The 26,620-nt window shown below is 35.5% G+C and overlaps 11 protein-coding genes across 11 annotated transcripts; 4 read left to right on the top strand and 7 right to left on the bottom strand.

Annotated features, from left to right (window-relative positions):
- Positions 1-63: 63 nt before the first annotated feature.
- Positions 64-249, bottom strand: DPI8 (Dpi8p; the record flags this gene model as incomplete). The annotated part of the gene is made up of 1 exon (XM_071054968.1): positions 64-249. The coding sequence occupies one exon, from the start codon at positions 247-249 to the stop codon at positions 64-66; it is 186 nt and encodes a 61-aa protein (XP_070909661.1).
- A 1,655-nt stretch (positions 250-1,904) lies between these two features.
- On the top strand, positions 1,905-4,760 carry PMR1 (Ca(2+)/Mn(2+)-transporting P-type ATPase PMR1; the record flags this gene model as incomplete). Its single annotated transcript, XM_071054967.1, has 1 exon — positions 1,905-4,760. The coding sequence occupies one exon, from the start codon at positions 1,905-1,907 to the stop codon at positions 4,758-4,760; it is 2,856 nt and encodes a 951-aa protein (XP_070909660.1).
- A 291-nt stretch (positions 4,761-5,051) lies between these two features.
- On the bottom strand, positions 5,052-6,278 carry SUA5 (threonylcarbamoyladenylate synthase; the record flags this gene model as incomplete). The annotated part of the gene is made up of 1 exon (XM_071054966.1): positions 5,052-6,278. The coding sequence occupies one exon, from the start codon at positions 6,276-6,278 to the stop codon at positions 5,052-5,054; it is 1,227 nt and encodes a 408-aa protein (XP_070909659.1).
- A 1,050-nt stretch (positions 6,279-7,328) lies between these two features.
- Positions 7,329-8,330, top strand: YIP5 (Yip5p; the record flags this gene model as incomplete). Its single annotated transcript, XM_071054965.1, has 1 exon — positions 7,329-8,330. One exon carries the CDS (start codon positions 7,329-7,331, stop codon positions 8,328-8,330), a length of 1,002 nt encoding a protein of 333 aa, XP_070909658.1.
- Positions 8,331-8,846: 516 nt separating this feature from the next.
- On the bottom strand, positions 8,847-9,932 carry SUT1 (Sut1p; the record flags this gene model as incomplete). The annotated part of the gene is made up of 1 exon (XM_071054964.1): positions 8,847-9,932. One exon carries the CDS (start codon positions 9,930-9,932, stop codon positions 8,847-8,849), a length of 1,086 nt encoding a protein of 361 aa, XP_070909657.1.
- Positions 9,933-13,961: 4,029 nt separating this feature from the next.
- On the top strand, positions 13,962-16,814 carry RAD54 (DNA-dependent ATPase RAD54; the record flags this gene model as incomplete). The annotated part of the gene is made up of 1 exon (XM_071054963.1): positions 13,962-16,814. The coding sequence occupies one exon, from the start codon at positions 13,962-13,964 to the stop codon at positions 16,812-16,814; it is 2,853 nt and encodes a 950-aa protein (XP_070909656.1).
- A 284-nt stretch (positions 16,815-17,098) lies between these two features.
- Positions 17,099-18,382, top strand: YRB30 (Yrb30p; the record flags this gene model as incomplete). Its single annotated transcript, XM_071054962.1, has 1 exon — positions 17,099-18,382. One exon carries the CDS (start codon positions 17,099-17,101, stop codon positions 18,380-18,382), a length of 1,284 nt encoding a protein of 427 aa, XP_070909655.1.
- Positions 18,383-18,627: 245 nt separating this feature from the next.
- On the bottom strand, positions 18,628-19,428 carry CUP2 (Cup2p; the record flags this gene model as incomplete). Its single annotated transcript, XM_071054961.1, has 1 exon — positions 18,628-19,428. One exon carries the CDS (start codon positions 19,426-19,428, stop codon positions 18,628-18,630), a length of 801 nt encoding a protein of 266 aa, XP_070909654.1.
- Positions 19,429-20,429: 1,001 nt separating this feature from the next.
- Positions 20,430-21,425, bottom strand: TDH3 (glyceraldehyde-3-phosphate dehydrogenase (phosphorylating) TDH3; the record flags this gene model as incomplete). Its single annotated transcript, XM_071054960.1, has 1 exon — positions 20,430-21,425. The coding sequence occupies one exon, from the start codon at positions 21,423-21,425 to the stop codon at positions 20,430-20,432; it is 996 nt and encodes a 331-aa protein (XP_070909653.1).
- Positions 21,426-22,956: 1,531 nt separating this feature from the next.
- Positions 22,957-24,195, bottom strand: PDX1 (Pdx1p; the record flags this gene model as incomplete). Its single annotated transcript, XM_071054959.1, has 1 exon — positions 22,957-24,195. One exon carries the CDS (start codon positions 24,193-24,195, stop codon positions 22,957-22,959), a length of 1,239 nt encoding a protein of 412 aa, XP_070909652.1.
- Positions 24,196-24,642: 447 nt separating this feature from the next.
- Positions 24,643-26,385, bottom strand: XKS1 (xylulokinase; the record flags this gene model as incomplete). Its single annotated transcript, XM_071054958.1, has 1 exon — positions 24,643-26,385. The coding sequence occupies one exon, from the start codon at positions 26,383-26,385 to the stop codon at positions 24,643-24,645; it is 1,743 nt and encodes a 580-aa protein (XP_070909651.1).
- Between the last annotated feature and the right edge of the window lie 235 nt (positions 26,386-26,620).

Below are 26,620 nucleotides of genomic sequence, written 5' to 3'. Positions count from 1 at the left end.
TGATTTGTGTGTTAATTTATTTTAGAGTTGTTGTTGTTGTTGTTTTCATGTTAAAATGAAAAATTACTGTCTGTTCGTCAAATTTCTCTTTGTAGCTATAGAGGCACTTAAGGGCCCATAAGTCTTGGCGCATTCCCTGTACTCTTTAAACGAAAGGAAAGAGTTCCCTGGTGTAGTTCTCTTAGGAGAGCTGTTCTTCAAAACACGAATAGCAGTGGAAGCGGTCTGAGCTAGTCTAGTAGAGTTCATAATTTAATTTATTGTGTGTGAATGTTGTATTACTTTGTAACTTGTTTCAGTGGTTTTTTTGATTTTTTTTAATTCAAGTAAACAAGATAATTATAATTGGGAAACTAAAAGAGAATATTACAATTATATATATATGATCTACTTGCTTTCATCTCCTTCCTCCCTTCCTCCCTACCATGGTCATCGAGATAAGGATCATCCACCCCCGCACACATCAAACACAGTTTTTTTTTTAATTTTTTAATTTTTTTCAATCATGTATCCTTCCTATCTGTTATATCTTAACATAAAGGATGATCAATTTCATTACTTCTACCGGTAACTTCCGTTACTCAATTTTTCTACGAGTTTGTTTTTTTTGTCTACGTTTCTTTACAATGGAAATCAAAGCTCAATATCCGTGCACTTTTACACTGCCGCATATCTTCATATCTTACCAAGATATTTCCATTGCTAAAAAAGGTCATCCCAACATCGTTATTGTCAATAGCAATTAATTTTTTTCTATTCAAAATTACGTCTTTTTTTTTTTTACAAGGCATACATTTTTTGACAGTAAGCGCACTTCAATGTACGATATGTTCTTGTTCCTTTCTTTTTTTGTTATGTGGCCATTTATTTTTTTTTAAAAAATAATTTTTATTCAAGTACCTACTTACGTTTATCACATGTACAGTTATTATATACGTACACACGTGACTGATATTCTTACCGTAAATAGTTATAGTATTTTTTGGTAGCAAGAAGGGTGACTGTGTCTCTGTGTCTCTGTTTGTCTGTGTCTGTGTGTGCGTGTGTGTATTGGCAAGAGTTCTTTCCTGTTGCGTGGGATATAGTAGTTAATTTTATTGGGCTTTGTAAGGGTGTGTTATGAATATTTGTGAGATAAGTTACATTGTATTCTTGTGATTTGGTATTAGAGCTGAAGCGAGAATTGATCTTGAATCTTTTATCAGGAGCAAGGTGAAGGAGGTGGGGCATCTTTGTTGATATGTTATTTCATGCTGTATTTCTTGGTTTTGCTTTTAAGGGAGTTCTGTGTAACCATAGATATAAGGCATAAAAATCTTAACTAAATCTTAACTAAATAAACTAAATAAGAAAAAAAAAAAAAACAAGGCTTATACAATACTATTTCTATAACGTTACACCCTAGTTTATGAAAGGGAAACACAACTTTTTACTATATTGAAGTCTTTAATATAAAAATTTAACATTGCGGTACGGTTAAACGATTTCCTCTCTTTTTTCTAATTTTTTTTTTTTTCTTTTACTTGGGTATATATTTTTAAGTGTCGACGCGTTCTATTTAAAAGTAACGAAGAAAGGAAAAAAAAGAGTTGATATCTGAATTTCACCCTTCAATCGACACAAGAGTCCTTTTCATATTCCTTTAAGATAGAGATAAATTGGGATATTCGTTGAGGGATAGAGATTTTATAAAAGAAGAAGCTTGGGGTTTAAAAAATAAAAACAAAGGCTTGAGGAGAGACCAAGTTATTTATTAGAAATCAAAGGAAGCAAAAAAATAAATAAAAGAATAAAAAAAAAACCTTAATAAAAATTAAAGTACAAAACTAATATAAAACATAATAGAAGGTAACTAAAGAAATTGATCAGGAAAAAGGAAAAGATAAGATAAAATAAATAAAATTATGAGTGAGAATCCGTTTTCTTATGTTGAGAAGGATTTAAATCGGGAGGCTAGTGATTCGTCGTTGAACTCGCAGGAGAAGGAGATTCTAGAGGCTACGAATGCAGCCATGACGAAACCTAATCCGTCGCTGGAGTATTGTACAATGAGTGTAGAAGAGACGTTGTATAAACTGGGTACTGATGGGAAGATCGGGTTGGCTTCGGCAGAGGATGCTCAAAAGAGAAGACAGTACTATGGTGCGAATGAGATCACAGTTGAAGACGATGAGAGCTTGGTGAAGAAGTTCTTATCTAACTTTGTTGAGGACAGATTGATTCTGTTGTTGATGGGTTCTGCTTTACTTTCTGTCTTCTTGGGTAACATAGATGACGCGGTGAGTATTACAATGGCCATTGTGATTGTTGTTACAGTGGGGTTTGTACAAGAATATAGGTCTGAAAAATCCCTTGAGGCTCTGAATAAGCTTGTACCACAGGAATGTCATTTGATCAGAGGAGGTCAAGAATCTCATGTCCTTGCTACAAACTTGGTTCCAGGTGATTTGGTGCATTTCAAGATTGGTGACCGTATCCCTGCTGATTTGAGGATAATAGAATGTGTGGATTTGACCATAGATGAGAGTAACCTGACTGGTGAAACTGAACCTGTACATAAGAGTCCTAAAGCTATTTCTCGTGAGAGCTTCAACGATCAACCAAACTCCATTGTTCCCGTCGCAGAGCGTACTAATATTGCCTACATGGGTACTTTAGTGAAGGAAGGTAATGGTAGAGGTATTGTTGTCGGTACTGGTAGAGAAACTTCGTTTGGTACCGTGTTTGAAATGATGAGCAACATTGAAAAACCTAAGACTCCATTGCAATTAACTATGGATAAACTAGGTAAGGACTTATCTTTATCCAGTTTTGTCGTGATTGGTTTAATCTGTTTGTTGGGTATTATTCAAGGTAGATCGTGGTTAGAAATGTTCCAAATTTCTGTTTCATTGGCAGTTGCAGCCATTCCTGAAGGTTTACCTATTATTGTCACTGTTACTTTAGCACTGGGTGTCTTGAGAATGGCTAAACGGAAGGCCATCGTCAGAAGATTACCAAGTGTTGAGACCTTGGGATCTGTCAACTTTATCTGCTCTGATAAGACTGGTACATTGACATCTAATCATATGACTGTCTCGAAAATTTGGTGTCTTGGTAGCATGGCAAACAAATTGAATGTTCTCTCTTTAGATAAGAATAATAACGCAAACTTGAAAAATTATTTAACTGAAGATGTCAGAAATACTTTACTGTGCAGTAATCTTTGTAACAATGCCTCTTACTCTCAGGAACATGTCAAATTCTTGGGTAATCCAACTGATGTTGCCTTATTGGAGCAACTGCCAAAATTTGGTTTGTCAGATGTTAGAAACCAATATACTAAACTAAAAGAACTTTCTTTTAACTCAAAGAGAAAGATGATGGCTACCAAGATCCAAGACAATGAGAAGAAGGTCACACTATTTGTTAAAGGTGCTTTTGAGAAGTTATTAGAAAAGTCTGTATCTTACGTCACTGACAAAGGTAAGGTTGAAAAATTAACAAAACAACAGAAGGATACAATTATTGAAACAGCTAACACTTTGGCTTCTGATGGTTTACGTGTATTAGCCTTTGCTAAAAAACCAATGATTGATACTAGTTCTAAATTGGTTGAAGATGATATTTCTGAATTAACTTTTACTGGACTAATTGGTATGAACGATCCTCCCAGACCATCTGTCAAATTTGCTATTGAGCAATTTTTGCAAGGTGGTATTCATGTTATTATGATTACTGGTGACTCTGAAAATACTGCAGTTAACATCGCCAGGCAAATTGGTATTCCTGTAATTGACCCTAAACTCTCCGTTTTAACTGGTGACAAGCTAAATGAGATGTCTGATGACCAATTAGCGAATGTTATCGGACATGTAACTGTTTTTGCTCGTGCCACACCAGAACATAAATTAAATATTGTCCGTGCCTTGAGAAAGAGAGGTGATGTTGTTGCAATGACTGGTGATGGTGTTAATGATGCTCCTGCCCTGAAGTTGGCAGATATTGGTGTCTCGATGGGTAGAATGGGTACTGATGTGGCTAAGGAAGCATCTGATATGATCTTAACCGATGACGATTTCAGTACTATTCTAACTGCAATTGAAGAGGGTAAGGGTATATTCAACAATATCCAAAACTTTTTGTCTTTCCAACTGTCAACTTCTATTGCTGCTTTGTCCTTAGTTGCTTTGTCAACCGCTTTTATGTTACCAAATCCTTTGAATGCCATGCAAATTTTGTGGATTAACATCTTAATGGATGGTCCACCTGCGCAATCATTAGGTGTCGAACCTGTTGACCATGAAGTTATGAAGAAACCTCCTAGAAAGCGGTCCGATAAGATTTTAACTCCTGAATTATTAAAAAGGTTATTAGGTACCGCTACATGTATTATATTGGGTACTGTCTATGTTTTTGTTAAGGAAATGGCGGAGGACGGACAAGTTACTGCTAGAGATACTACCATGACCTTTACATGTTTTGTTTTCTTTGATATGTTCAATGCTTTGGCTTGTAGACATACTACAAAGTCGATCTTTGAAATTGGTTTCTTCACCAATAAAATGTTTAATCTCGCTGTTGGTTTGTCTCTATTGGGTCAAATGTGTGCTATCTATATTCCATTCTTTCAGAGCATTTTTAAGACTGAAAGTTTAAGTGTTGGAGATTTGCTCTTCCTGACCTTAATTAGTAGTAGTGTTTTTATTATAGATGAACTGAGAAAATACTGGATTAAAAGGAACTCATACAAAGATCCACTTCGTTACTCGATCGTTTAAGGTTCATATTTTAATAAAAGCTTCTTGTATTTTAGTATAAAAGTGAATAAGATTCATAAAAAAGACATTTATATAATGCATTAAAGGATAGATTTATTATGGAATCAGGAAACTGATAGTAAAAGTTTAGGCTAAAAAATGAGCAGTAATGAGTGCTTTCATGTTGAAATGACTGTGTAAATGACTATTATGTATCTAAATTATATTGTTGGAATGACTAAAGAAGGGGGGAAAGAATGAGAGTAACAGAATATTATTTACTTTATTTGCTTAGGTGCATAAAATAAATACTCAAAATGCTACAAGGTTGTCACCTGACGCCTTTCGTAATCTATTCATTACGGCAAGACCTTCGGCATCTTCTGGTATACCTTCAACAACTATTACATCTACTTTTTCATCTTCGTCAACTTTACGCAGTAATGCAAATAAATTAGCTTGAATTTCCTCTCCCGAATGGCCTAAATTCAGAACCAAAGCGTTAGCATTAACTGTAGAATTAAATTCATTTTCGATTTCAATTTGTGAATCTCTAAGATCAAAGGTAGTTAGAATGGCTATCTTCTTCTGATCAAGCGCTTCTTTGTGTGTGGTCAGGAACTGAGATAGTCTCTTTAAGGGACTATGCTGGCTCTTGTCAGGATTTGGGATTAGTAAAAATACTTTAGCAGATGGAGCATAGTGTTTATATTTCATGCCAGGTGTTCTTACTTTCTCCCCAGCATTAATTGCTTTTTTATTTTCAACTCTACAACTCTCCCAACTTTTACCACCCAAATTTAATATATCTTCATAAGTAAATCCACCAGGGCGCAATAAGGCGGGTGGATCGCATAAACCATCCACTACAGTACTCTCTACTCCAACCTTACATGCACCACCGTCTAATATTAGTGGAATCTTACCCTTGAGATCGTGGTAAACGTGTGATGCAAGTGTAGGAGATGGTCTAGTTGATGCATTGGCTGAAGGTGCCGCGATCGGGGTATCACTTAATGCAATAAGGGCTCTCGCGATTGGATTAGCAGGGATACGAACCGCAAAAGTAGGTTGTTCGCCGGTGGTGAATTTTGAGAGAGTCTTTTTATCAGAATTAGGGACTGGAAGTAAAATAGTTAATGGGCCAGGCCACAGCTTTTCTATTAAAGGATGGTAGATTTGTGGAATGTGTCTTAGCAATTCACCGCCTTGTTCATTATCATTATATATTTTTCTATTGAGTTGGTCAATCGATGAAACGTGACTAATCAATGGGTTATCGCTTGGTCTATTCTTGGCTTTGTAAATATTTAGCACGGAGTTGTCATTTAAAGATGAACCACCTAATCCATAGACAGTTTCAGTTGGAAAAGCAACGGTCTCGTCAGTATCTCTTATAATAGAGGCAGCTTTTAATAGTGCCTGTCTGGATTCGGCATCAGATATTTCTGGAAGGGAGCCATCTAGATGAGCACGATCACTGAACTTGATACAGTTACCATCTATCTTTAGAATTTCAGTTTTAAGCGGGAGTGACATCTTAGATACTATTGAACTCAATCGTCTATAAGTAAGCATGCAATTAAAAAAATAGATCTATAGCAGAACAATCTAAAAGGTATCAGTTTAAGTTTTATCTTTAAAGTTTTCTTTATTCAGTATCCATTTAAAGTTATCTATAAAAGAATTTTCAGAGATCAACTAAGTTTTAAATATGAATAAAAGGAATATAATAAAGATGAAAGAACTGACAAAAGTTCTAGACCCCGATATCAAACTTTGGGTCTTACTTACAAATAATTGATGCGATGAGCTATAGTTTGGGTCAAAGAGCTCATCGCGCGATGAGCCCATCCCATTCATAACACAAATATTTTTCAGTCATTATTGACGAGACACCCTTGTTACTACCATGTGATTCATATTCAAATGGTTCACTTTCTTCACCTCATTTAACGAAGGTACTACAATCTATATATATAAGGCTGAAGCTACTTATATATGTAGACTAAGAATAGCTCATATTGTTTAAAAATTAGAGTTAAGCAATACAAATGCTCTCTCATTCTTGTTCTATATTTAGTAGTTCTCCTGTAGGTACAGTTTAGCTTTCAAACTAATTCATCTCAATATTATATATCTGTGATGTAACAATAAATAACATGAGTTATACTTTAACTTTAGATACGTAAACTCTTAGAACCATGCATGACAATATTCACGTGATTATCAGCCTTCATTATCATTTAATGTACCCATGAAAAATCAAAAGGTTTGTGCGGGTATTTCTGTGTATTTGCTCCTTAAGTCGATTTTTAAATATTTTTCTCGAAACCAAATTTGAGAGTTTGCCTTACATCTACTATAGATGTTTTATTTTTTTGTTTTTAAAGGGTGAGCTGGTAAATTCATATTTTCGATTTTATAGTGTTTATGACAAAGATTACTGTAACTTATAATTCAATTGAAGTTTAGGAAAAGCGAATATTCTTAAGAAGAAGGGCTTTTTATTTATTAATCCTTTTTTAACGGTTTTTATTATTATTAGTAACAATTTAAATATAGGATAAAAGAATAGTAAGAAGCGCAATGGCTGGTAGTGATTTATTTGATATTGATGATGGTATGGAAGGCGTAGATGATTTTATTACGGACCCAAACCCTTTTGAAGAACAGGTGCATAGTGGATACGGTACTAATGCTGCTAATAACAATAATTCTGATCAGATTCTAGGTGATGTAGATATTGGCAATAAAGTGAAGGATTTACCTCCTACATATGATAGTTCATTGCAAGTAGAGCCAGAGAGAGTTGCAGCCGATAGTACAATTCCACAAGGTAAGCTGCCACCAGGTCTTCTGAACTATTACTCTCGTTACTTCCAATTGGATAGTGCGGGGCTTAAAAAAAGAATTATGTATCCAAAGTCATTTTACGAAAACCGTAATGATGTTGAGGAGCAAAATTTTGAGATTGGAGATGAAGACGATGATGATGTGAATTTATTAAGTGATTTATATGGTCCTGTTTGGATTACAGCCTCTGCAGTAATGGCAAAATTTGTAACAGTGGGTATAGTGGAAATGATCAAAAATGGTATCATATTGGGAGTTTCTAGGTCGTCTATGGGTGATGAAACGTTCTTACCAAACTCTTTTTGGGAAAAACAATTCATTAGTTTAATCCATTCTATCTGGTTATTCTATGCACACACATTCGTCACACCATTATTAATCTTCAAAGGTTTCCAAAACCATTACGATGGACTGAAAATGAAGAGTAGGTATGAGATCATTTCTATATATGGATACTCGAACCTGGTATGGGTAACGGTTGGGCTATTTTTAGGTGTATTGGAAGGATACACTCAACCAGTTGCAAAATATACTAAGTGGATTGAATTCATAATATTTGGTGTTGGTATAATACCGGTATATTTTTATATCCTGAGAGAGAGTATGTATAGAATTGAGGGTAAGGTTGTGGATTTCGTTCAATTGTTTAAAGAAGTTTACAAGGTTCCATTTGTTGTAGTATTATTTCTGCTAGTCGTTTTCTGGCTGATCTACGGATTCCTAATTCTTCTATAGATAAATATTTCCTGTTAATATATAATTTTATCCCAGAAATAAATTTTGAGTACATGACAAATTGTAATGGTTTTTAACTCTAAAAAGATATTATGTTATTAAGAAATTGATAATCGTTAATGGTTTCGTTAAAGCTCTATAGAATACTATATAAACATACTGAACGTAGCAGTCTAGTGATAATGATATGATATAAATGTGTTTGTGAAATTGTTTCAAACAGGAAAACAGAATAATAATATGACGATGATAGGAATAGTAAAATATGACGGTACTGTGCTATTTACGAATGGAGGAATAAGGTAACATGAAATATGTGACAATGTTATTATAGATGTTCAATATAAACCTCGTCCATGTAACTATGACAAGGTTATAACACCTCCAATTACATTTGACAGTAAATGATGAGCTATCATTTTAAAGCTCTTTTTTAATAACCAAGATATTCGTAGACAGATTGGCCTTTTAGTTAGGTTTATACTTAGCAGCAGTTTACTCCACGTGGTAGATTATTTATAGGGAAGCGGCAAAATAATCAGCAGTGGTCATTTTGTAAATAGAGGATTCCTCTTCCTCAAGCATGTTGCCAATACTCTTTCCTTTCTTTTGGTGATAGTTTATTTTAGTGAATATGCTTATGTCACCTCTGGTAAAACCTTTGGAGAATGTACAATTACAATGAGAGATAAGCAATTCATGTGTTTTTTGAAATTTCGGATTTTGCCTAATTTCTATTGGTGTAGAATTGGCTGTTAGTAGAAGGTTATTCTTCTTCTTTTGACAAGAGGAACATGGTTGGAAAACCACTATCTTGTCAATATGTTTAACAAGCGTTCTATTAGTAACGTTACGGCTTTTAGCCAATGAATCTTTCAGACCGATCAAGTATTTATTTTTCAAAACGTTTCTTCTCTTAAAGTATTGATTTATCTCTGATTCTGGATTTAGCACTTCATCGGTGGTAAATTCGTAGTGTAGCAGAGGTGAAAACAAACTAACGACTTCTAAGTCTTGTATCACGACATCGGATTGAGCGTCACATTTGATCTTCTTCACTCTACATTTGTCACAGCTAGGCCCCACACGCTGTCTCTTAGCGCTATTACTAGAGCTTTTTCTTGAACGTGATTGCGGTTTCATTGAGGATGATTTTGATGAACTTGAGGAATTGCTTAACTTAGGTCTCTTGGTAGCAATCATGGCTAATTCATCTAAGGTAGGATTTAGATGTTGCAAAGAAACTTGCGAGGGTACGTGAGCTGACATAAGCGGCGATACTGATGGTGATGGTGAGAGAGAAACCGCTGAGGAGGAATTTGACATTGGATCAGTTAATCCACTAGGGCCTAATTGAGCTTCTTTGTTATTGAGTATAAAGTTAGAATTACCAGATACCATCAATTGTGGGGGTTGTAATTGGATTCCATGTTGTATTATAGCAGTATTCTTGTTAGCTACTCCACTCATTAAACTATAGTCATACCCTTTATCGTGATAATTGACTGGATTAAGGTTAGGGTTACTATTAAGGTTGGGCAGTAGTAATGGTGGTAGTGAATTATCACGATTTACAACTGTAAAACTAGCGGACATAGCCATTTTGTTAACGTTTTTTATTATTGTTTTGTTATGTTGATATTTTTCTTCCAAAAAAAATAAAATAGGTAGATTATTCTTGAACTCTAAAAGGAAATTTAATACTTAACAAATGTACCTTATGGTTCTATAATATTTGTTGTAATTAGGTTGTTGTAATTGTTTTTCTTTTATTAAACTAAAAGAGTATTGTAGACGAACTTTGTCTCTGAAAGTAAAAAAGAGAATAGGTACTAAATGAGCTTTAAAATTAATAGTAGTTAAAACAAAAAAAGAATATAGCTATTTACACATAAGGAGTATTATCAAAGTTCTTACTTATATACATCTATATATATATATATATATTCTTTTGGAAAGATTTATTTCTTTTCAAGAAATGTGACAAATTGATGTTAGATATGGAAAGCGGCGTGCGACTTATCGTGGAAATAACTTTCTCGATTAAAACTGTTCCTAAAAACCTGGAGATAAACACTCTAAAACCTGTCACCTATTCCTGCACGCAAATTCTTCCGGTTGATGGAGTTCTTTCTCACTTACCTATATCACTTCCGCAGGTTCTTTCTTTTTTTTTTGGGTTGGTTTGAATGATCATTATAGGATATTATTCCCTCTAATTCAAGTACATTTCTTCCATCATTGTTACTGAACGGGCTGTTATTTTATTGACTATCCTACAGGGGAAAAATAGATCTTGCCCCTCCAGCTTCTTTAGGATCTTGATTGATAATACATTTCTAATATTTGATCCTACCCCAGGCATCAGTACAAACATCGGAGAGGCAAAAAGGAAACTACAGAGAAAGAGAGGAGGGAACTTCATACTCAAGCACAGAAGTTTATCGCGCAGAGTCCTGCAGTTTTTTCTTAAGAAACACGTAAATCCGAAGAGAGAAAGAAAAAAAAGAAGCTTTTTCATTTGTCCAGTCCCTTGGATTGCTTTTTTTGTTTATTCCTCTTCCTCATATTATAGTATGAACATTTGTAGAGGTCGGGGATATAAAAAAATTTTTATAGAAAAAAAAAAAAGTGTGTGGGTGTGTGTATTAAGGGAAGGGAAAAAACTCACACCGCCACGGACCAATTTCTTTAACAAGGACGAAAAAAGAGAGTTGAAAAGAAATATCTCGGGGCCTAATCTAGAATAGCTACGGGATATTCTTAGCTCACTCCTTTTTTTTGGTTCATCTCGTGGTTGGTTTCGGAACAATCATGTTAAGGAATAATCGGTTCCTAAGAGACTTAAAATTAGTATTTTTTTTTTTCAAGGATTGCATAATCGATTCGCTTTGTGCAATCATGTTTAGGTGGACTTACACAAAAAAGCTGTGCGAAATGTTTGTTATTCATTCAAGAGGCAAAAGGATGGTAAGGCAAAAAAAATAATAAGGATTGTAGTAGGTAGGGACATTTCTTAACGGATAGTAACTTTGATTAGTAAGGTGACACATAATGAAGCACAGTACAAAGGATATACTGTACCGAATGCGTTCCAGACAATTCAGTATATAAGATGTTTCCGGAAAAACTGTTCTTTTGATTGTGGGATGGAGAGGTTTTCCGGTCGGAGAAATGTTAGACGCAGAAAAGGGGAGAAATAAGGTGATATTACGTATGAATAACTAAGTGTCGTACACCCTTTGTGTATAGAGATGCTTTTTCAAACAATGACGTGTTGCACGTAAATCAAGTGAAGGAACGGAAGAAGCGTCAATGTAGAAAGACCAAATTAGCGCAAAAAGTAGAGAATAACAATAGGTTTTTACAGGGGTGTTGGATTACTTAAAATAGTCCGCCCATAAACAGCAGCAGCTATTTTTACGACATCAGCTCTCCGTCAAATTCTCCGATTTCGGAATGAACAGATTGCTTCCGTGGGTGTAACGGGAGGTGCATAACTCGTTTTCCATACTCTAAGAGTATGGAACGGGTCCGTGGTTCCCTGGCCGTATGATGCCTGCGAGATATTTATTTTTTTTTTCATTTTTTTGAATGTCCTTATCGGGAAAGTGCTCCATGAACAAGTGAGCTGGATTTTTGTATGTTCAAGAACAAAACAGTTGCTACATTTTTGTGTTTCTTTGTCTACCCAGCTCCGAACCCGAAGACTCAAGCTGTGGTAGAGGAATATATGTACTACGTCGCACAGAAACTCACAAACACCGAGTTTGGTCCTTCTTGTTATTTTTTTATCCGCTCAAAAATGCTATAAGCGAATCAATTGAACATTGTGTGTATTTATGTGTAGCATAAAAAGTAACGAAATCGTTGTAAAGTTATGGTGGTTGACAAGTAGAAATTATATCTTATCAAATGAATTAATTTCTATGCAAGCCAAAAGATTTTATTTTTTAGCAAACTGGTTTTCTTTATCCAAAAAAAGAGGACAACTATATGAGGACAACTATATGTAGACAAAATATTTCTCCGAGCCGTAGAGATCTAAGGGAAAAAAAAACCAATACTTCATGAATTGAGAACAAAAACTGTCCCGCTTAACCAAAAAAATAAAACTGAGAATATTGTTTTATTTCTTATAAAAAGAGAAAAAAGAAAAGAAATAGGTGTTAACACCTGATCTTAGATAAAACCACGTACATAAATTCTGTATTACAATATTATTGTGGGGAGCGGAGATAGCATCTGAACAAATATTCAGAGAAAAAATTCTTTTTTTTTCTTTTATGTTTTTTGGACCCTGTAACAAGTGAATGGGAGTATCCTACTTAGAAAATGTGGTGATCTAGATGTAGTCTCCTATTTCACCGTTGTGTTTTTCGCACATACACCCCCTCTACAAAATACGAGAGGTAAATGATTCTCCTAGTTAAAAAAATGTACGAACCAAATTTCTTCGCGTGGCTTTAAGTAAGAATCCATTATCGGAGAATACTTCTGAGAAGGTTAGATAAGTGAACAACCGGGATCTATCATCAAGATAATATTAGAGCCGTAAGACTGCATCCGTCTCTTTAGAAACGACCGCTGTACTTTTCGAGCCGAAAAAAAAAGGATGGAGGACATGTCTAAGATAAGCTAGTACAAAACAAGGTGTCCAAAACAAATTTCTTTTTCGGATCGGGAAACCTCTTGTCACAGAATCATGGGTACAATGTCTCTTTTTTATATCATATGGCTGACATTACAATCTTGGCAGTCAGGCGTGCATTGGTTTCTCTGAAGCTTCTGTTGTAGTAGTATACCTTTGCATTTGCATATTTCGCCTCTCTTACACTCTCGCACAGTGAGGATAATTGAATCCTATAATTTGTTTATTTGTCTTGTTTCCTGCATGGAATATCTGAATAAAGATAAAAATAAAAAGGGGATATTTTCTCATAGTGTAAAAGATGCCGTGGGGATGATATTTCACTGTCTTAATCACCAGTAAATTTTTTTTTCTTGTATATACATGGCGATCTGGCCCGCTCATTGAAACTAAAAATAATAATAAAAAAACGCTATTAAGATTATATCGCCAACGACAAATGGCATTGTGATGAGATGATTTTTTTTTATTTTGATAGTGTCGAACGGTAACTATCAATTATACTATTGAAGGTCTTTTTTGTTCAAGAAAAAAACGGAAATATTAGGGTACTAGTAAGAACACACCATGCGCTTCGCTTGATTCATATATTATATTATTCTATTTTATCACCTTTACTATAATCAAGAATGCAATATAGCGGGGTAACCATTATTTAACTCGGAAAAAAAAAATTTAAATTCGGTCACGTGATTGTGTGTTGTCGGGTAACTTTTAAATTTTAGAGGAACGAAAAAAAAAAATATGACAATAACAAAATATTTCCTTTTTCGTGTCACAATGAAGGCAATAATAGGTAACTTGTAAATAATAATAATTGAAAAAAAAAATATATTCTTGATTTAAAGGCTGGTTACTTGCTTTTAAGAGGAGTTTGAGATAATTCTACGGAATAGTAACTTGATGATCTTAACTTGAAGAAAGACATTTTCTATCTATAATAAAAAAGAAATTATCAGGTTATTGGTTGGAATATTAATATGGCCAGGAGGAAATTACCAGACAGACCTCCGAACGGGATTGGAGCTGGCCAAAAACCTAGACTAGTTCCTAGACCTATTAATGTCGATGATTCGATTTCAAGGTTAACGAAACCCTTTAAAGTACCTCTAAAGTCAAGAAGTAAGACGGTTCCCGAAGGTGGCAATCAGGATGTGAATAATGCTTCGAGATCTCTTAGGAAAAGATCGGCAACCATCTCTTATGCTGGCATGGATGTGGAGAAAGATAAAGAGAATGATGCTAGACAAGCAAATACATTCGATGATGACTTTGGTGATAGAGTCATGAAAAGACGTAGGGTTGACGCTCTCAGTGCTAGACGCTTGATGGAAGATCCTAATAGGCTCTGTTCCATTGAAACAGCGCTAAAAAAGTCCTTTCATGTACCTATTAAAGGATATGTACAGAGACATAGTTTGCCATCCACTTTAGGCATGAAAATTAAAGTTATTCCGGAACCAAGACCGCTTCATGATCCCAGCGATGAATTTGCGATTGTGCTTTATGATCCTTCGGTAGATGGTGATATGATTATTCAAGATCATAGTGATACAGTACCACAAGCTCAAGATAAAGAGAATAAAGCTGAAGATAAACCATCTGGCTGTGCGGAGCCCAAGTTTTCACATCCAAAAAGACTATCAAATGGTTTAAAAAATAAGTCACTAAAGGAACTTTTAGGTGTGTCACCGTTTGATCCTTCGTCCGCAGAAAAGAAGAAATTTGCGAATGTTCCAGTTGTTATTGATCCTAAGCTGGCAAAAATATTAAGACCACATCAAGTCGAAGGTGTTAAATTCTTGTATCGTTGTGTCACTGGTTTGGTAATGAAGGACTTCTTAGAACAACAGCTAGCTAGTCAAGTAGTTTCAACTGAGGATAACGAGAATTCGAATGAAACAAAAGAACAATCTCCAGAATCGGATTTGAATAATAATGGCAACACACAAGGTGGAGATACTACAGAATCACTTGTTAATGAAATAGAAGAAACCGATGAGCAGTTGAAAAAGAAGGTGCGAAAGAAAAAGAACTCTAAAACTATTAGTAAGAGACAACAGAGTGAAAATGAGTTCTTAGAAACTCTAAAAAAATCACAATCTAACAACAGGGGTGCATATGGTTGTATTATGGCAGATGAAATGGGTCTGGGTAAAACGTTACAATGTATTGCGCTTATGTGGACATTACTCCGGCAAGGACCTCAGGGTAAGAGGCTTATCGATAAGTGTATTATTGTGTGCCCTTCCTCTCTTGTGAATAACTGGGCAAATGAGTTAGTAAAATGGTTGGGACCAAATACAGTATCTCCATTGGCTGTAGATGGGAAAAAATCTTCATTAGCTTCAGGAGCCTCAAGTGTTGCCGAAGCGATAAAGAACTGGGCGCAGGCTCAAGGTCGAAATATTGTCAAACCGGTATTAATCATATCTTATGATACCTTAAGAAGGAATGTGTCTCAATTAAACAACTGTGAGGTTGGACTATTGCTTGCTGATGAGGGTCATAGACTTAAAAATGGTGAGTCTTTAACCTTCACGGCTTTAGACAGTATTAACTGTCCGAGAAGAGTAATTCTATCAGGTACACCAATTCAAAATGATTTGTCTGAATACTTTGCGCTTTTAAATTTCTCTAATCCTGGTTTACTAGGAACTCGAAATGAATTTAGGAGAAATTTTGAACTACCTATTCTACAAAGCAGAGATGCTGATGCTACTGATTCTGAAATTTCTCATGGTGAAAAGAAATTACAACTTTTGTCGAATATTGTTTCCAAATTTATTATCAGGAGAACAAATGACATCTTATCAAAATATCTACCATGTAAATATGAGCACGTTATTTTTGTCAATCTATCACCATTTCAAAAGAAGATATATAACGAACTTGTAAAATCACGAGAAGTTAAGAAGGTTATGAAAGGTGTTGGGGGGTCGCAACCTTTGAAGGCCATCGGTGTTTTAAAAAAAATATGCAACCATCCTGACTTAATTAACCTAGAGGATGAATTAGATAACTTTGGTGATCTTGACATTCCAGATGGTTACAATATTACAGGAAGTAAAAGCAGAGAAGTCCAGACGGAGTATTCAGGGAAATTCGCAATTTTGGAAAGATTCTTGTATAAGATCAAAACTGAGTCTAATGATAAAATAGTTTTAATTTCGAATTATACGCAGACGTTAGATTTGATCGAAAGAATGTGTCGCTATAGTCACTACAGTTCTGTTAGATTAGATGGCACAATGTCTATCAATAAAAGGCAAAAATTAGTAGACAGATTTAACGATCCAGAAGGCCAAGAGTTTATATTTTTATTGAGTTCAAAAGCTGGTGGATGTGGTATTAATTTGATTGGCGCCAACCGGTTGATCTTGATGGATCCCGATTGGAATCCTGCTTCTGATCAGCAGGCACTTGCCCGTGTTTGGAGAGATGGTCAAAAGAAGGACTGTTTCATCTATAGATTTATATCTACCGGTACTATTGAAGAAAAAATTTATCAGAGGCAATCGATGAAGATGAGTTTAAGTTCCTGTGTTGTTGATGCGAAAGAGGATGTTGAAAGATTGTACAGTGTTGATAACTTGAGGCAACTATTTCAATACAATGAAAAAACAATATGTGAAACTCATGAAACATATCAATGTAAACGTTGTAATAAATTTGGTCAACAGATTACTCGAGCACCTGCCATGTTGTATGGTGATGCTACAACATGGAATCATTTGAACCACAAAGCATTAGAGAAAACTAACGATCACTTATTGAAGAATGAACACAACTTTAATGATATAAGTTACGCTTTCCAATATATTTCCCATTGAATAGTAAAAAGCTAATTTCTGCTAAAACTTTTTATAGCTAGGAATGGGATTGCATGATACTTTACATTTGAACATTTATAGATATAAATAAAATTATTCATATTATTTTTGCATTTATTATATGCTTTTATTCCAAAATAATGATTTTTCCGAGGGCCGAGTTATTGAAGTATCTATTTACTAGTAAGAAAAAATAAGGATATTGCTAAAATATTTACACTAAATATTAAATAGGAATATTGAAATGTTTTATACTCATTTAAATAATTTTACAAGACCAGACAATGGATGAAATATTAGCGAAGGCTGGCTCCCAAGCTGTTACATTCGCTATAAAATCTGGTGTTTCCCTTGCATCTACTTATGCTATCAAAACAATAACAGGATTCATTTTAAAAATTCCTAGAGATGACGCAAAACGTATTGAACGTCTAAAGGTGAAGCTGCAGGATAGAATTGAGATTGTTTCCTATGCAATCGATTTAATACGGCTTGTTGCTGCTAGAGGTAATACTAACTTAGAAAGCACCCTTAGGTTAACAAAGGATTTAAAGGATGAAATTGATCAGTTTGATGATAAGATCAAAGAACTCACTGAAAGGATAGAAGGATCTAGAAGTTCAAAAGCACAAAATGAATCTATCAAGGCCGTTGAGTCATATATTAAAGATTTGTTGGATCGCATCGAGGAAATAACACCTTTTATCAACTTATCACTTACAACTTCTGGTGCAAACTTATCTACGAATCTGGCAAATAATGTCTCTCCTGGTTTATTACTTTCTGCCTCAAATTATATCATTAAAAATAACGAACAGTTCAAAGGAGAAGATAAACAAGTAGGTCCGTCATTTGAAATAACTTATTTCTCAGTTTTCTACCATCTACCGTCAGAGAAGAATCAAAGTATTAGGGTTACTTGGAAGGAAGATATTAAAAGGGGCTTCGCAAAGGTGATTAGGAAGAAGAGCCCTGAACATGAGTTTGAGTATAAACTCAGGATAGAACAGACATTTGATGATGAGAGATATCATAATACAGAAGATGGAGAAGAGGTTGAGAAGATCATTGAATTTGATATTTGTCAAATAGTGAAATTATTTTTCAGTGTTTCTGGAAAACTATTAAAATTAGAAGAACGTGATACACCTGTATTAGTTCTTAAGACGGATAAGAATATTCATGGTAAAAAGGACCACGATAATGCTTCTATGGAGAACATTGAATGGTTTGCATTGGGTCAGTATGACTCCATAGATGATAGTTCTGATGATGAGGAGGATAAGGAAGATAGCAGTTCCGTTACTAGCTCAGTGTCACAATATGAAGATGCTACTGATTTGGTTAAGGCAGAAAAAGAAAAATTATCTGGTTCTATTAGCTTATTAGAATACATTATCCGCTTAGTTTCTCTTCAATATAATGATGAAACTTCTATCTTAGATGTTAAAGATGAAAGGCTTTCTGTATATTTACATGATGAAAATCCTAATGCCATAAGAAGTACTGAGCGTGATATTAATACATTAGACAAAGATTTGGGAAAGGTAACCATTACAGAATCCTAGAAACCGCATTTAGAATTGTCAAAAGTAAATAATATTTTGAAAAGTCATTAAATAAAGCTATGGGGGACTATTAAAAACTGAATACTAAGAATCTCAATACTAATATTTTATAGAAAGAGTGTCATTTTTGTTCTATCTTTGGGCAAAATAAGCTGTTTAATTAACACTTATGCAAATGGCTATCGTATGTTGTAAATAGAATAAACTTTTTTTTTTTCAATAAATAAAAAGTTAAGTACTACTTGTCATACTACATTACTTAGTTCGGTTCCAGTTGATAGTAGTTCATCCAAATCGTGTAAGGTCAACCCTTGGGAACCGTTCTTTTGAATGTTATCGTAGGGCTCTATATTCCCATTCATATTTTGTTGAAGTGGATTACCATTTGTGTGGTGGTTATCGTTATGAACCATTTGACCGAAATTTTCTATAGGACCGTCATTTAAAGGTGTGTTAAGAGGGATATTTAAGTCGTAGAAAGGTTCATTAATTTTAACGTCAGTGTTAGCCAAGAATTCATCCATTAGGTTCAAATTCTGATTACTGTTAGCCATTCCATTACCGTTAGATATGGGTATACTATTTCTTATGCTATCTGGTATCTCCACTGGACCCAATGCAGTCAATATATCTCTATTATCTATGATCATATCACCATTAATAGGTGGAGATGACTCCGTATAGTCACTTCCTGGAGATAACAAGTCCTTCTTGTCCTTCTTCTGGGCCTTCTTCCGTCGAGAATGGCATTTACAAGGCTCCCCGCGTATACAGAGACACATATCCAGGTTTCCTGAAAGCATCATATCTTCTTCTATGGTTATACCTTTCTCCTTCCGCAGTTTCTCTAGCTTACTGCAATTACAACTCCCAGATGGATTCACATTTTTAGTCTTCCTCATATCCTTACAATGATCACACGTTGTCGCAGGCCTACCACGAGGCTTCAACAATTTCAAAGGCCTATCTGCATGATCACATTGCGATGCCTTATGTGACTTAATACACGCATCACAGGAATACTTCACACCATTTATTAGCACCATATCCTTGTTGTTGTTCTTACTTGATTCTCGTTCTATATTTTTTTTATTTCTTTATAATCTGATTTACTGTAGATGTAAAGTCAAAAAATGGATACTTGCTAGCACATCACTATAATATATATATCATTATTAATGTCAATATTGATAAAACTTGCGCCTTATCCAAGAAAACCCCGTATTGAAGACCATCACTCACAGACAGCCCCGCACAAATAATAAAACGGAATTTGCAGTCAACCAAAAAAATTTATTTATATAGCTCAACTATGCAAGATAATAAAAAAAAAAGGGCTTGTGGAGCCCACAGAGACACCCCCAGTAACCAGAAGAGACTACTAAAGAAAGCACTATATAGTTGAGGAAATCTACGTATAATGACAATACTAACGTATAATGAAAATATTGACGAAGTGGTGCGGGGTTTTCTTGGGGATAGAAGAGTTAAGAAGGCCCGAATTCCGCTGATTTCCATAGAGCTCTTCTAAACTTGAGAATTACCCACTTTGCCAGCAGAATTTTGCTGGAGTGGGACAATGAAAAAAAATGCACTCTTCTGAAAAAATTTTATACTTAGAGTGCGAAAAAAGTAATTGCGCAAGCCCGGAATCGAACCGGGGGCCCAACGATGGCAACGTTGGATTTTACCACTAAACCACTTGCGCTTTTTGAATTTGATGATAGTTGCGGTGGTGGTACCAAGTCATTGAAATATTTCAATAATATATAGCCTTTGTGAAAGTCCAGCAACATCAAACTAATATGTATTCTCATATATTCATCTTGATTATTTCATCATGGGCGTACTGCTGACGTAACAAAAAAAAACGAAAATAATCTATATAGCAATGATTTTTTTTAATAAAAATAGGGTCATTCATTAATAATAAATTTCAATTATATATAAAAATTTATTTCATTGAAAACTGTATAAAAATTTTATGTCATAAAGCTAGAGTAAAAAAAGTTGTTATAAAAAGATGGGAATCATTTTAAAAAACTTTTTAGTTCTTGGCAACGTGTTCAACCAAGTCGACAACTCTGGTAGAGTAACCGTATTCGTTGTCGTACCAGGAGACCAACTTGACGAACTTTGGAGACAATTGGATACCAGCGGCAGCATCGAAGATGGAAGATCTAGAGTCACCCAAGAAGTCAGAAGAGACAACAGCGTCTTCGGTGTAACCCAAGATACCAGCCAACTTACCTTCGGAAGCGGACTTGATGACCTTCTTGATTTCATCGTAGGTGGTTTCCTTGTTCAACTTAACAGTCAAGTCAACAACGGAGACATCGACGGTTGGGACTCTGAAAGCCATACCGGTCAACTTACCTTGCAATTGAGGCAAGACCTTACCGACAGCCTTGGCGGCACCGGTGGAGGATGGGATGATGTTACCGGAAGCGGTTCTACCACCTCTCCAGTCCTTGTGGGATGGACCGTCAACAGTCTTTTGGGTAGCGGTCAAGGAGTGGACAGTAGTCATCAAACCTTCTTCAATACCGAAAGCTTCGTCAATGACCTTAGCCAATGGAGCCAAACAGTTAGTGGTACAAGAAGCGTTGGAAACAATCTTCTCGTTAGAGTACTTGTCCTCGTTAACACCGACAACGAACATTGGGGCGGTGGAAGATGGGGCAGTGATAACAACCTTCTTGGCACCAGCGTCAATGTGCTTTTGAGCAGTGTCCAATTCCTTGAAGACACCGGTGGAGTCGATAGCAATGTCGATCTTCTCGGAAGCCCATGGCAAGTTAGCTGGGTCTCTTTCTTGGTGGACAGCGATCTTCTTACCATCGATGATGATGTGCTTGTCATCGTGGGTAACTTCACCAGCGTATCTACCGTGAGTAGAGTCGTACTTGAACATGTAAGCAGCGTAGTCAGTGGTGATGAATGGATCGTTGATGGCAACAACCTCAATGTTGGATCTGGACAAAGCAACTCTCAAGACCAATCTACCGATTCTACCGAAACCGTTAATAGCAATTCTAACCATTTTTGTTTGTTTAATTATGTTTGTGATGTAGGGTGTTTTAATTCCTTGGTCTTTTTCATAAATGGAACTTAAAAAAAATAATTACGAACTAGAAAGAGAAAATAACATTATCAATTGAAATCACTCCTTTATATAGTTTTTTTTTTTTTTCCATACCTCTATTACAAGGAAAAGACTTCTCTCTCTCCTTGTTCAGTACCCATGAGAAGTTGTATGGGACAATTGTGCACCTTATGCGTTATTTGTACCCTAAACACAAGTTATAATAATAATAGTAGTGTAGAGAGAGCTACTCATTTTCCACAACTTTCTTTTCTCAAAGAACAATCACAATATGTTCAAAATTTCATTTTTTGCTAATAATAAACAGAGAACTGCATGTACAACCCTTTTTTTTTTTTTAATTCTCTTGTTAGTACAAAAATCTTCCATTCGTCCCTACTATTCTTTCAAGTTCCAATTTTTCCCACACACAATACAATCAATTCCTTTATTTCTCTAATTCCCTTTCGTCACACTATATGAGATTCATTTGACAATTGGAAAACGTGAGTTATAGTGAAATTGCTTTTTTTTTTGGGTTTAGAGAAACTATCTTCTCGATATTTTGATAGTAGAGTACTTACTTGCGTGGTTTTCTTTTTGTTGCGTATATTTCTTTTAGAGAGTTGATTAAAGAAACGTAGAGCTAACGTGCTGTACATTGGGCAGTTTTTGGGCTTTGTCCTTTACCATGGTCTAGAAAATAAGAGGTTGTGTGAGCTCCTCCCTAATACTCCCCCTTGAGTGCTTATTTCTATTCTGTGGAAGCCCAGATAGAAAGACTTCCCTACGTCATCCGGACAATGGTTTGTCTTTCATTTTTTTAAAGTGGGATTCCTCTATTAGAACAAAAAACTAATTCTCTTGTACACCACTTTCTTAGCGGACGAAAAGCGCTTGTGAGATGTTTTTTTTTTATGGGTCCCGATGCATTGTGTGCAAACAAGAATCCCATCATAAAATTAGACTGCTTCTCCCTTTGAGCAAAACCTTAAAAAAAATTTGTCTGGCAAAATGCATTTAGAAAGTAATTTAAAAAGAAACGATTGCTTTTTTAATTGGGATTCCACTATTTAAATTTGTTTCTTAAAAAAAAAAAAGGAACTAAGAAACTCAAACTAGAGAGTGGAATCTGTAGGATTACCCGGATGTTACCCGGTATGATCATGTGATAATCTTATCTTTTTTTTTGACCCAAAAAATATATAGTAGTTGTATCTTGTGGGATTACTATGTTCTATGTACTAAACATTAATATTATAAGTTGTACTTGTGATTTATATAAATATAGTATAGTACAAAGTGATTTATATAAATATAGATATAGTACAAAGTGATTTCAATATATTATACTACTTGGGTAGAATTTGGTATATATTATATAAAAAAACCTTTTTATTTTTTTTCTTTGTGAGGGGAATATATACATTTAATAGAAGAAATAAGTTGTGATATAAGGAAAAATGCTATGATTTGTTTTCATTCTTGCTTATAGTGATATTTCTCTTAGAGACTCTAGGAACAATTCACTTTTGGCTATAGAGTCTGTAAATTTGTCGTTTACAGTAACAGTGACTTCTAAGCTATAGACATTGGTATCATTGTTAGTCTTCTTCTCATGGTTCTTAGTTGCTAGTAGATCAAATATGTCGGCTTCTTGTTCTGCAACGTCATTCAACTGAGTGACTGAGTACTCTACATCAAACCTTGGGGCTCTAGGCTCTATAGTGACCAGATCTTCAAACAATGGATCATACCTGTCACTGTAAGTGTTGGTCAAAGGCGTCTCGTGTGTGTATTGGTATATCTCGTCGATGTACTTCCTAATCGATCTCTCAATCTTCGTTATGTCGACATTGTTACTAACTTCAAACAAGATCTCCTCATTCAGTTCAATAGGCTCCGGTTTAGCAGGTTTCTGCTTGCTATTAGACTCTTTTAGGACATTTTCTGATTCTGCCTTTTCTGTAAGTTCGCTCTTTTCAATGTTGGAAAGGTCCAATTTCTCTCCCTTCTTCACATATTCGGCAATGCGGACCACTGAATCCTGGCTAATTTTACCTGCATAGGCAAGAACATCTCCTTTTAGAATTCTACCATTTTGACCCGATGCCTGGATTTTCTCTAGAGCTTCGTTCTTGCTTACGCCATTATCTGCAAGAGCCATTATAACTGAGGGTAACAACGTTTGTTCGGGATTGGCCTTCGACAATGTGCCTGCATTATCACTATTCTTCTGGATCATTTGCTTTTTTTGTTCCTTGGGTTCAGGAGTAGCCTTAGTTTCAGTGTTATCGGATTTAGCTTGACTCTCTGAAGAAGAAGACTTCGTTGACTTTTTCATTGAGTCTGCAACTTCAGGAATTTCCAAAGTGGATAAATCATCTTCAGGTTCAGCGGTAAAAGCTATAACGTCACCAACAGACACATCCTTACTACCATCTTTGTACACTATCTTCGCTAGTTTACCATCATCTTGTGCCTCAACGTCAATTTGGGCTTTATCGGTCTCAACTTCTAATAGTACATCACCAGCATTAAAACTGTCACCTTCTTTGAACTTCCATGACACAATACCACCTTTCTCCATTGTAGGAGACATGGCCGGCATTAAGAAAGGGTTAGCATCGAATAAAGCAGCACTGCTACTGATATATCTGTTACACCTCAACAATTGCCTCGTAGACGACACACAGGCTCGCCTAGCAAATAATCTGGCAGCCAACATCTTGATATAATCGATATTTGGTTTTATCGAATTTCTTTATTGATTCGAGTAGGAGTTCTTTAAAAAAAACAAACTTTAACGTATAGGGGTGTTTTTCACTTGGCAATCTCCCAACTCTAAAATAAGCGCTTTCAAGTTCTCAATTGCAATTTATCTATAAAGACGAGAATATTAGACAATTGACTATTTCTGTGTTCCTATCTGCTGGCCCCTTCAAATCACTCTATTTTTACTTCACCCTATCTCCCGCATTTATTTTTTTTCTTGCTTTTTGGTATTTTTTTTGGGAAACAATCGAATGTTGTACAAAGTGATGAGTCAGCCGTATTCATTATATAGTCATTACAGTATGTTTATTAACTTAGAACTAGCTATATATCTAAATATAGATTGCAATATCTACATACTTCTTTTTTTATATTCACAAGTTTTTGAATTTGACATTTTTCATTTCAGTTTTGATTCCAGGTTGCTCAAAGGTACGATCTTTTTGTTGTAACTTGCCCATTTCTTTTCTATGTCTCCATCAACATGAATCGCTTCTAGGTCTTCTTTTGGAAAATTTTCAGCTAGGAACTTATCAAAAGTAGTAGACTTGGATATCTTGCCTGAGTTATATTGGTCAGACCACATCGCTTTAAAACATCCACCTAGGGCACAAGAATTTGGGGTTTCTAGTCTATAGTTACCATTTACGGCACCCAACACTTCAGCGAATAAAGTTACAATTGCGTCGTTTTTCGAAGCACCACCAACAAAATAGACCCTGTTCGGTCTCTTATTCGTATACTCAGAAAGTCTCAAGCTGTCATAATCAAATTTCACCACTGGGTCTGAGTTAGTTTGTGTGTTCTTTGCACTATCATTACCATTCAATAAGGGAGCTACTCTTATCTTGGAACTGAGCGCTTGAGACTCCACAATGTTTTTAGCGTCATGTCTTGGATCATCAAACGCTTCCTTTTCCTCTAATATTTCACCAGTCTTTTTATCAAAGATAATCCTCTTAGTAGCTGCTTTGACACTTGGTACAATCTCTCCAAGAGGGAAATACACACCAAGTTCATTGCTATTATCCAAGGAGTCATCTAACACTGCATCATTGAATTTTTTCCAATCATTACTGTCATCTCCATTTATGGCGTCTCTAATTTTCTCTCTGGCTAGTGCACCGTTACTAAAACAAATCATCCCCATGTAGTATTTAGGAATAGTAGGATGAATAAATAGATGGTAATTTGGAGAAGGATGATATTGATCTGTAATAACAAGTACAGTAGTACTTGTTCCTAGTGAAACCAGGACATCATTCTTTTCTAAAGGCAAAGAACATATAGTTGCCAAATTATCTCCAGTAAATGGGAAAATTTTACAGTTTTTATTCAGCCCATATTTGTCCACAAAGTAACCGGCAATTGGTCCCATTAACACAGGCTCATCACACGTAACCACTTTTCCTCCGAGTCTTCTCAGCAAGCCCTCAGCACCATTTTCTTTTGGAGCCACCACCTCGACTAGTTTCTCACTAAAGTCTCTAGCTGTGATATCGTAAAGGTTCATACCACAGGCATCAGCTTCCTCTAGTGGGACTATTTTTCCACACAGAACAGATGTTAGAAAACTGGAAACCAGCGCTATTGATTCAGTATCAGCATAAGCTTCGGGTTCATGCTCTGCAATCTTCATTATTTGAGGCCCCGTAAAGCGGAAATGAGCTCTAGACCCTGTTATCTGTGCCAATTCCTCAGGCCCTCCAACACGAGCCTCCATCCTTCCACATTGTACCTTGGTACTATGATCCTGCCAGTTTGGTGCCGTATCCCTTGAAAATGCATTTGGATAGAGTTGTTTAACAAGGTCTTCTGATGGAGTTAGTCCTTGCAACAAATCTTCAGCGCCGGTCCTCCAATAAACTGAACCATGCTGCTGACAGGACCCAGATATGGCACCAACAGACCCCATATCGAAACCCGAGTTAACAAATTTCTTCATTACCAGGTCCAATGCTTCTAACCACATCCCAACAGGACAATCAACGACGTCATCATGAGCATATACCCCTTTTCTAGTCCCATAATGGGCCAATTCCTTCTCAAACTCAACTACCTCACTATGAACAATCCTCAGGTGCTCATCAATAGCCAAACATTTCAACTGCTGTGTAGATAAATCAAATCCTAAATAATACATTGCAAAACCTATTATTAAATGATGATACTGACTATCCGTTATCAATATCAATAAGACATGATTATATAATTTGGCATTAGTCATAAAAATTGCAAATCCCCTTATATTTATCTTTTAAAGGTTTCACGTGACTTATTATCCTTTTAACTTTTTTTTCCAGCTGAAAAAAAAAATTTGACCAAATATAGGCAGAATTGATATTTGAAAAATGCGATGAGCTCTATCGCTAAGCATA

The sequence above is a fragment of the Nakaseomyces bracarensis genome, assembly GCF_045282275.1.
Source record: "Nakaseomyces bracarensis strain CBM3 chromosome Unknown Scaff13_0, whole genome shotgun sequence".
In the NCBI taxonomy this organism is placed as follows: Eukaryota; Fungi; Ascomycota; class Saccharomycetes; order Saccharomycetales; family Saccharomycetaceae; genus Nakaseomyces; species Nakaseomyces bracarensis.
The sequence above is the reverse complement of the archived record's forward strand: the minus strand, read 5'-3'. Positions and strand labels throughout refer to the sequence as shown.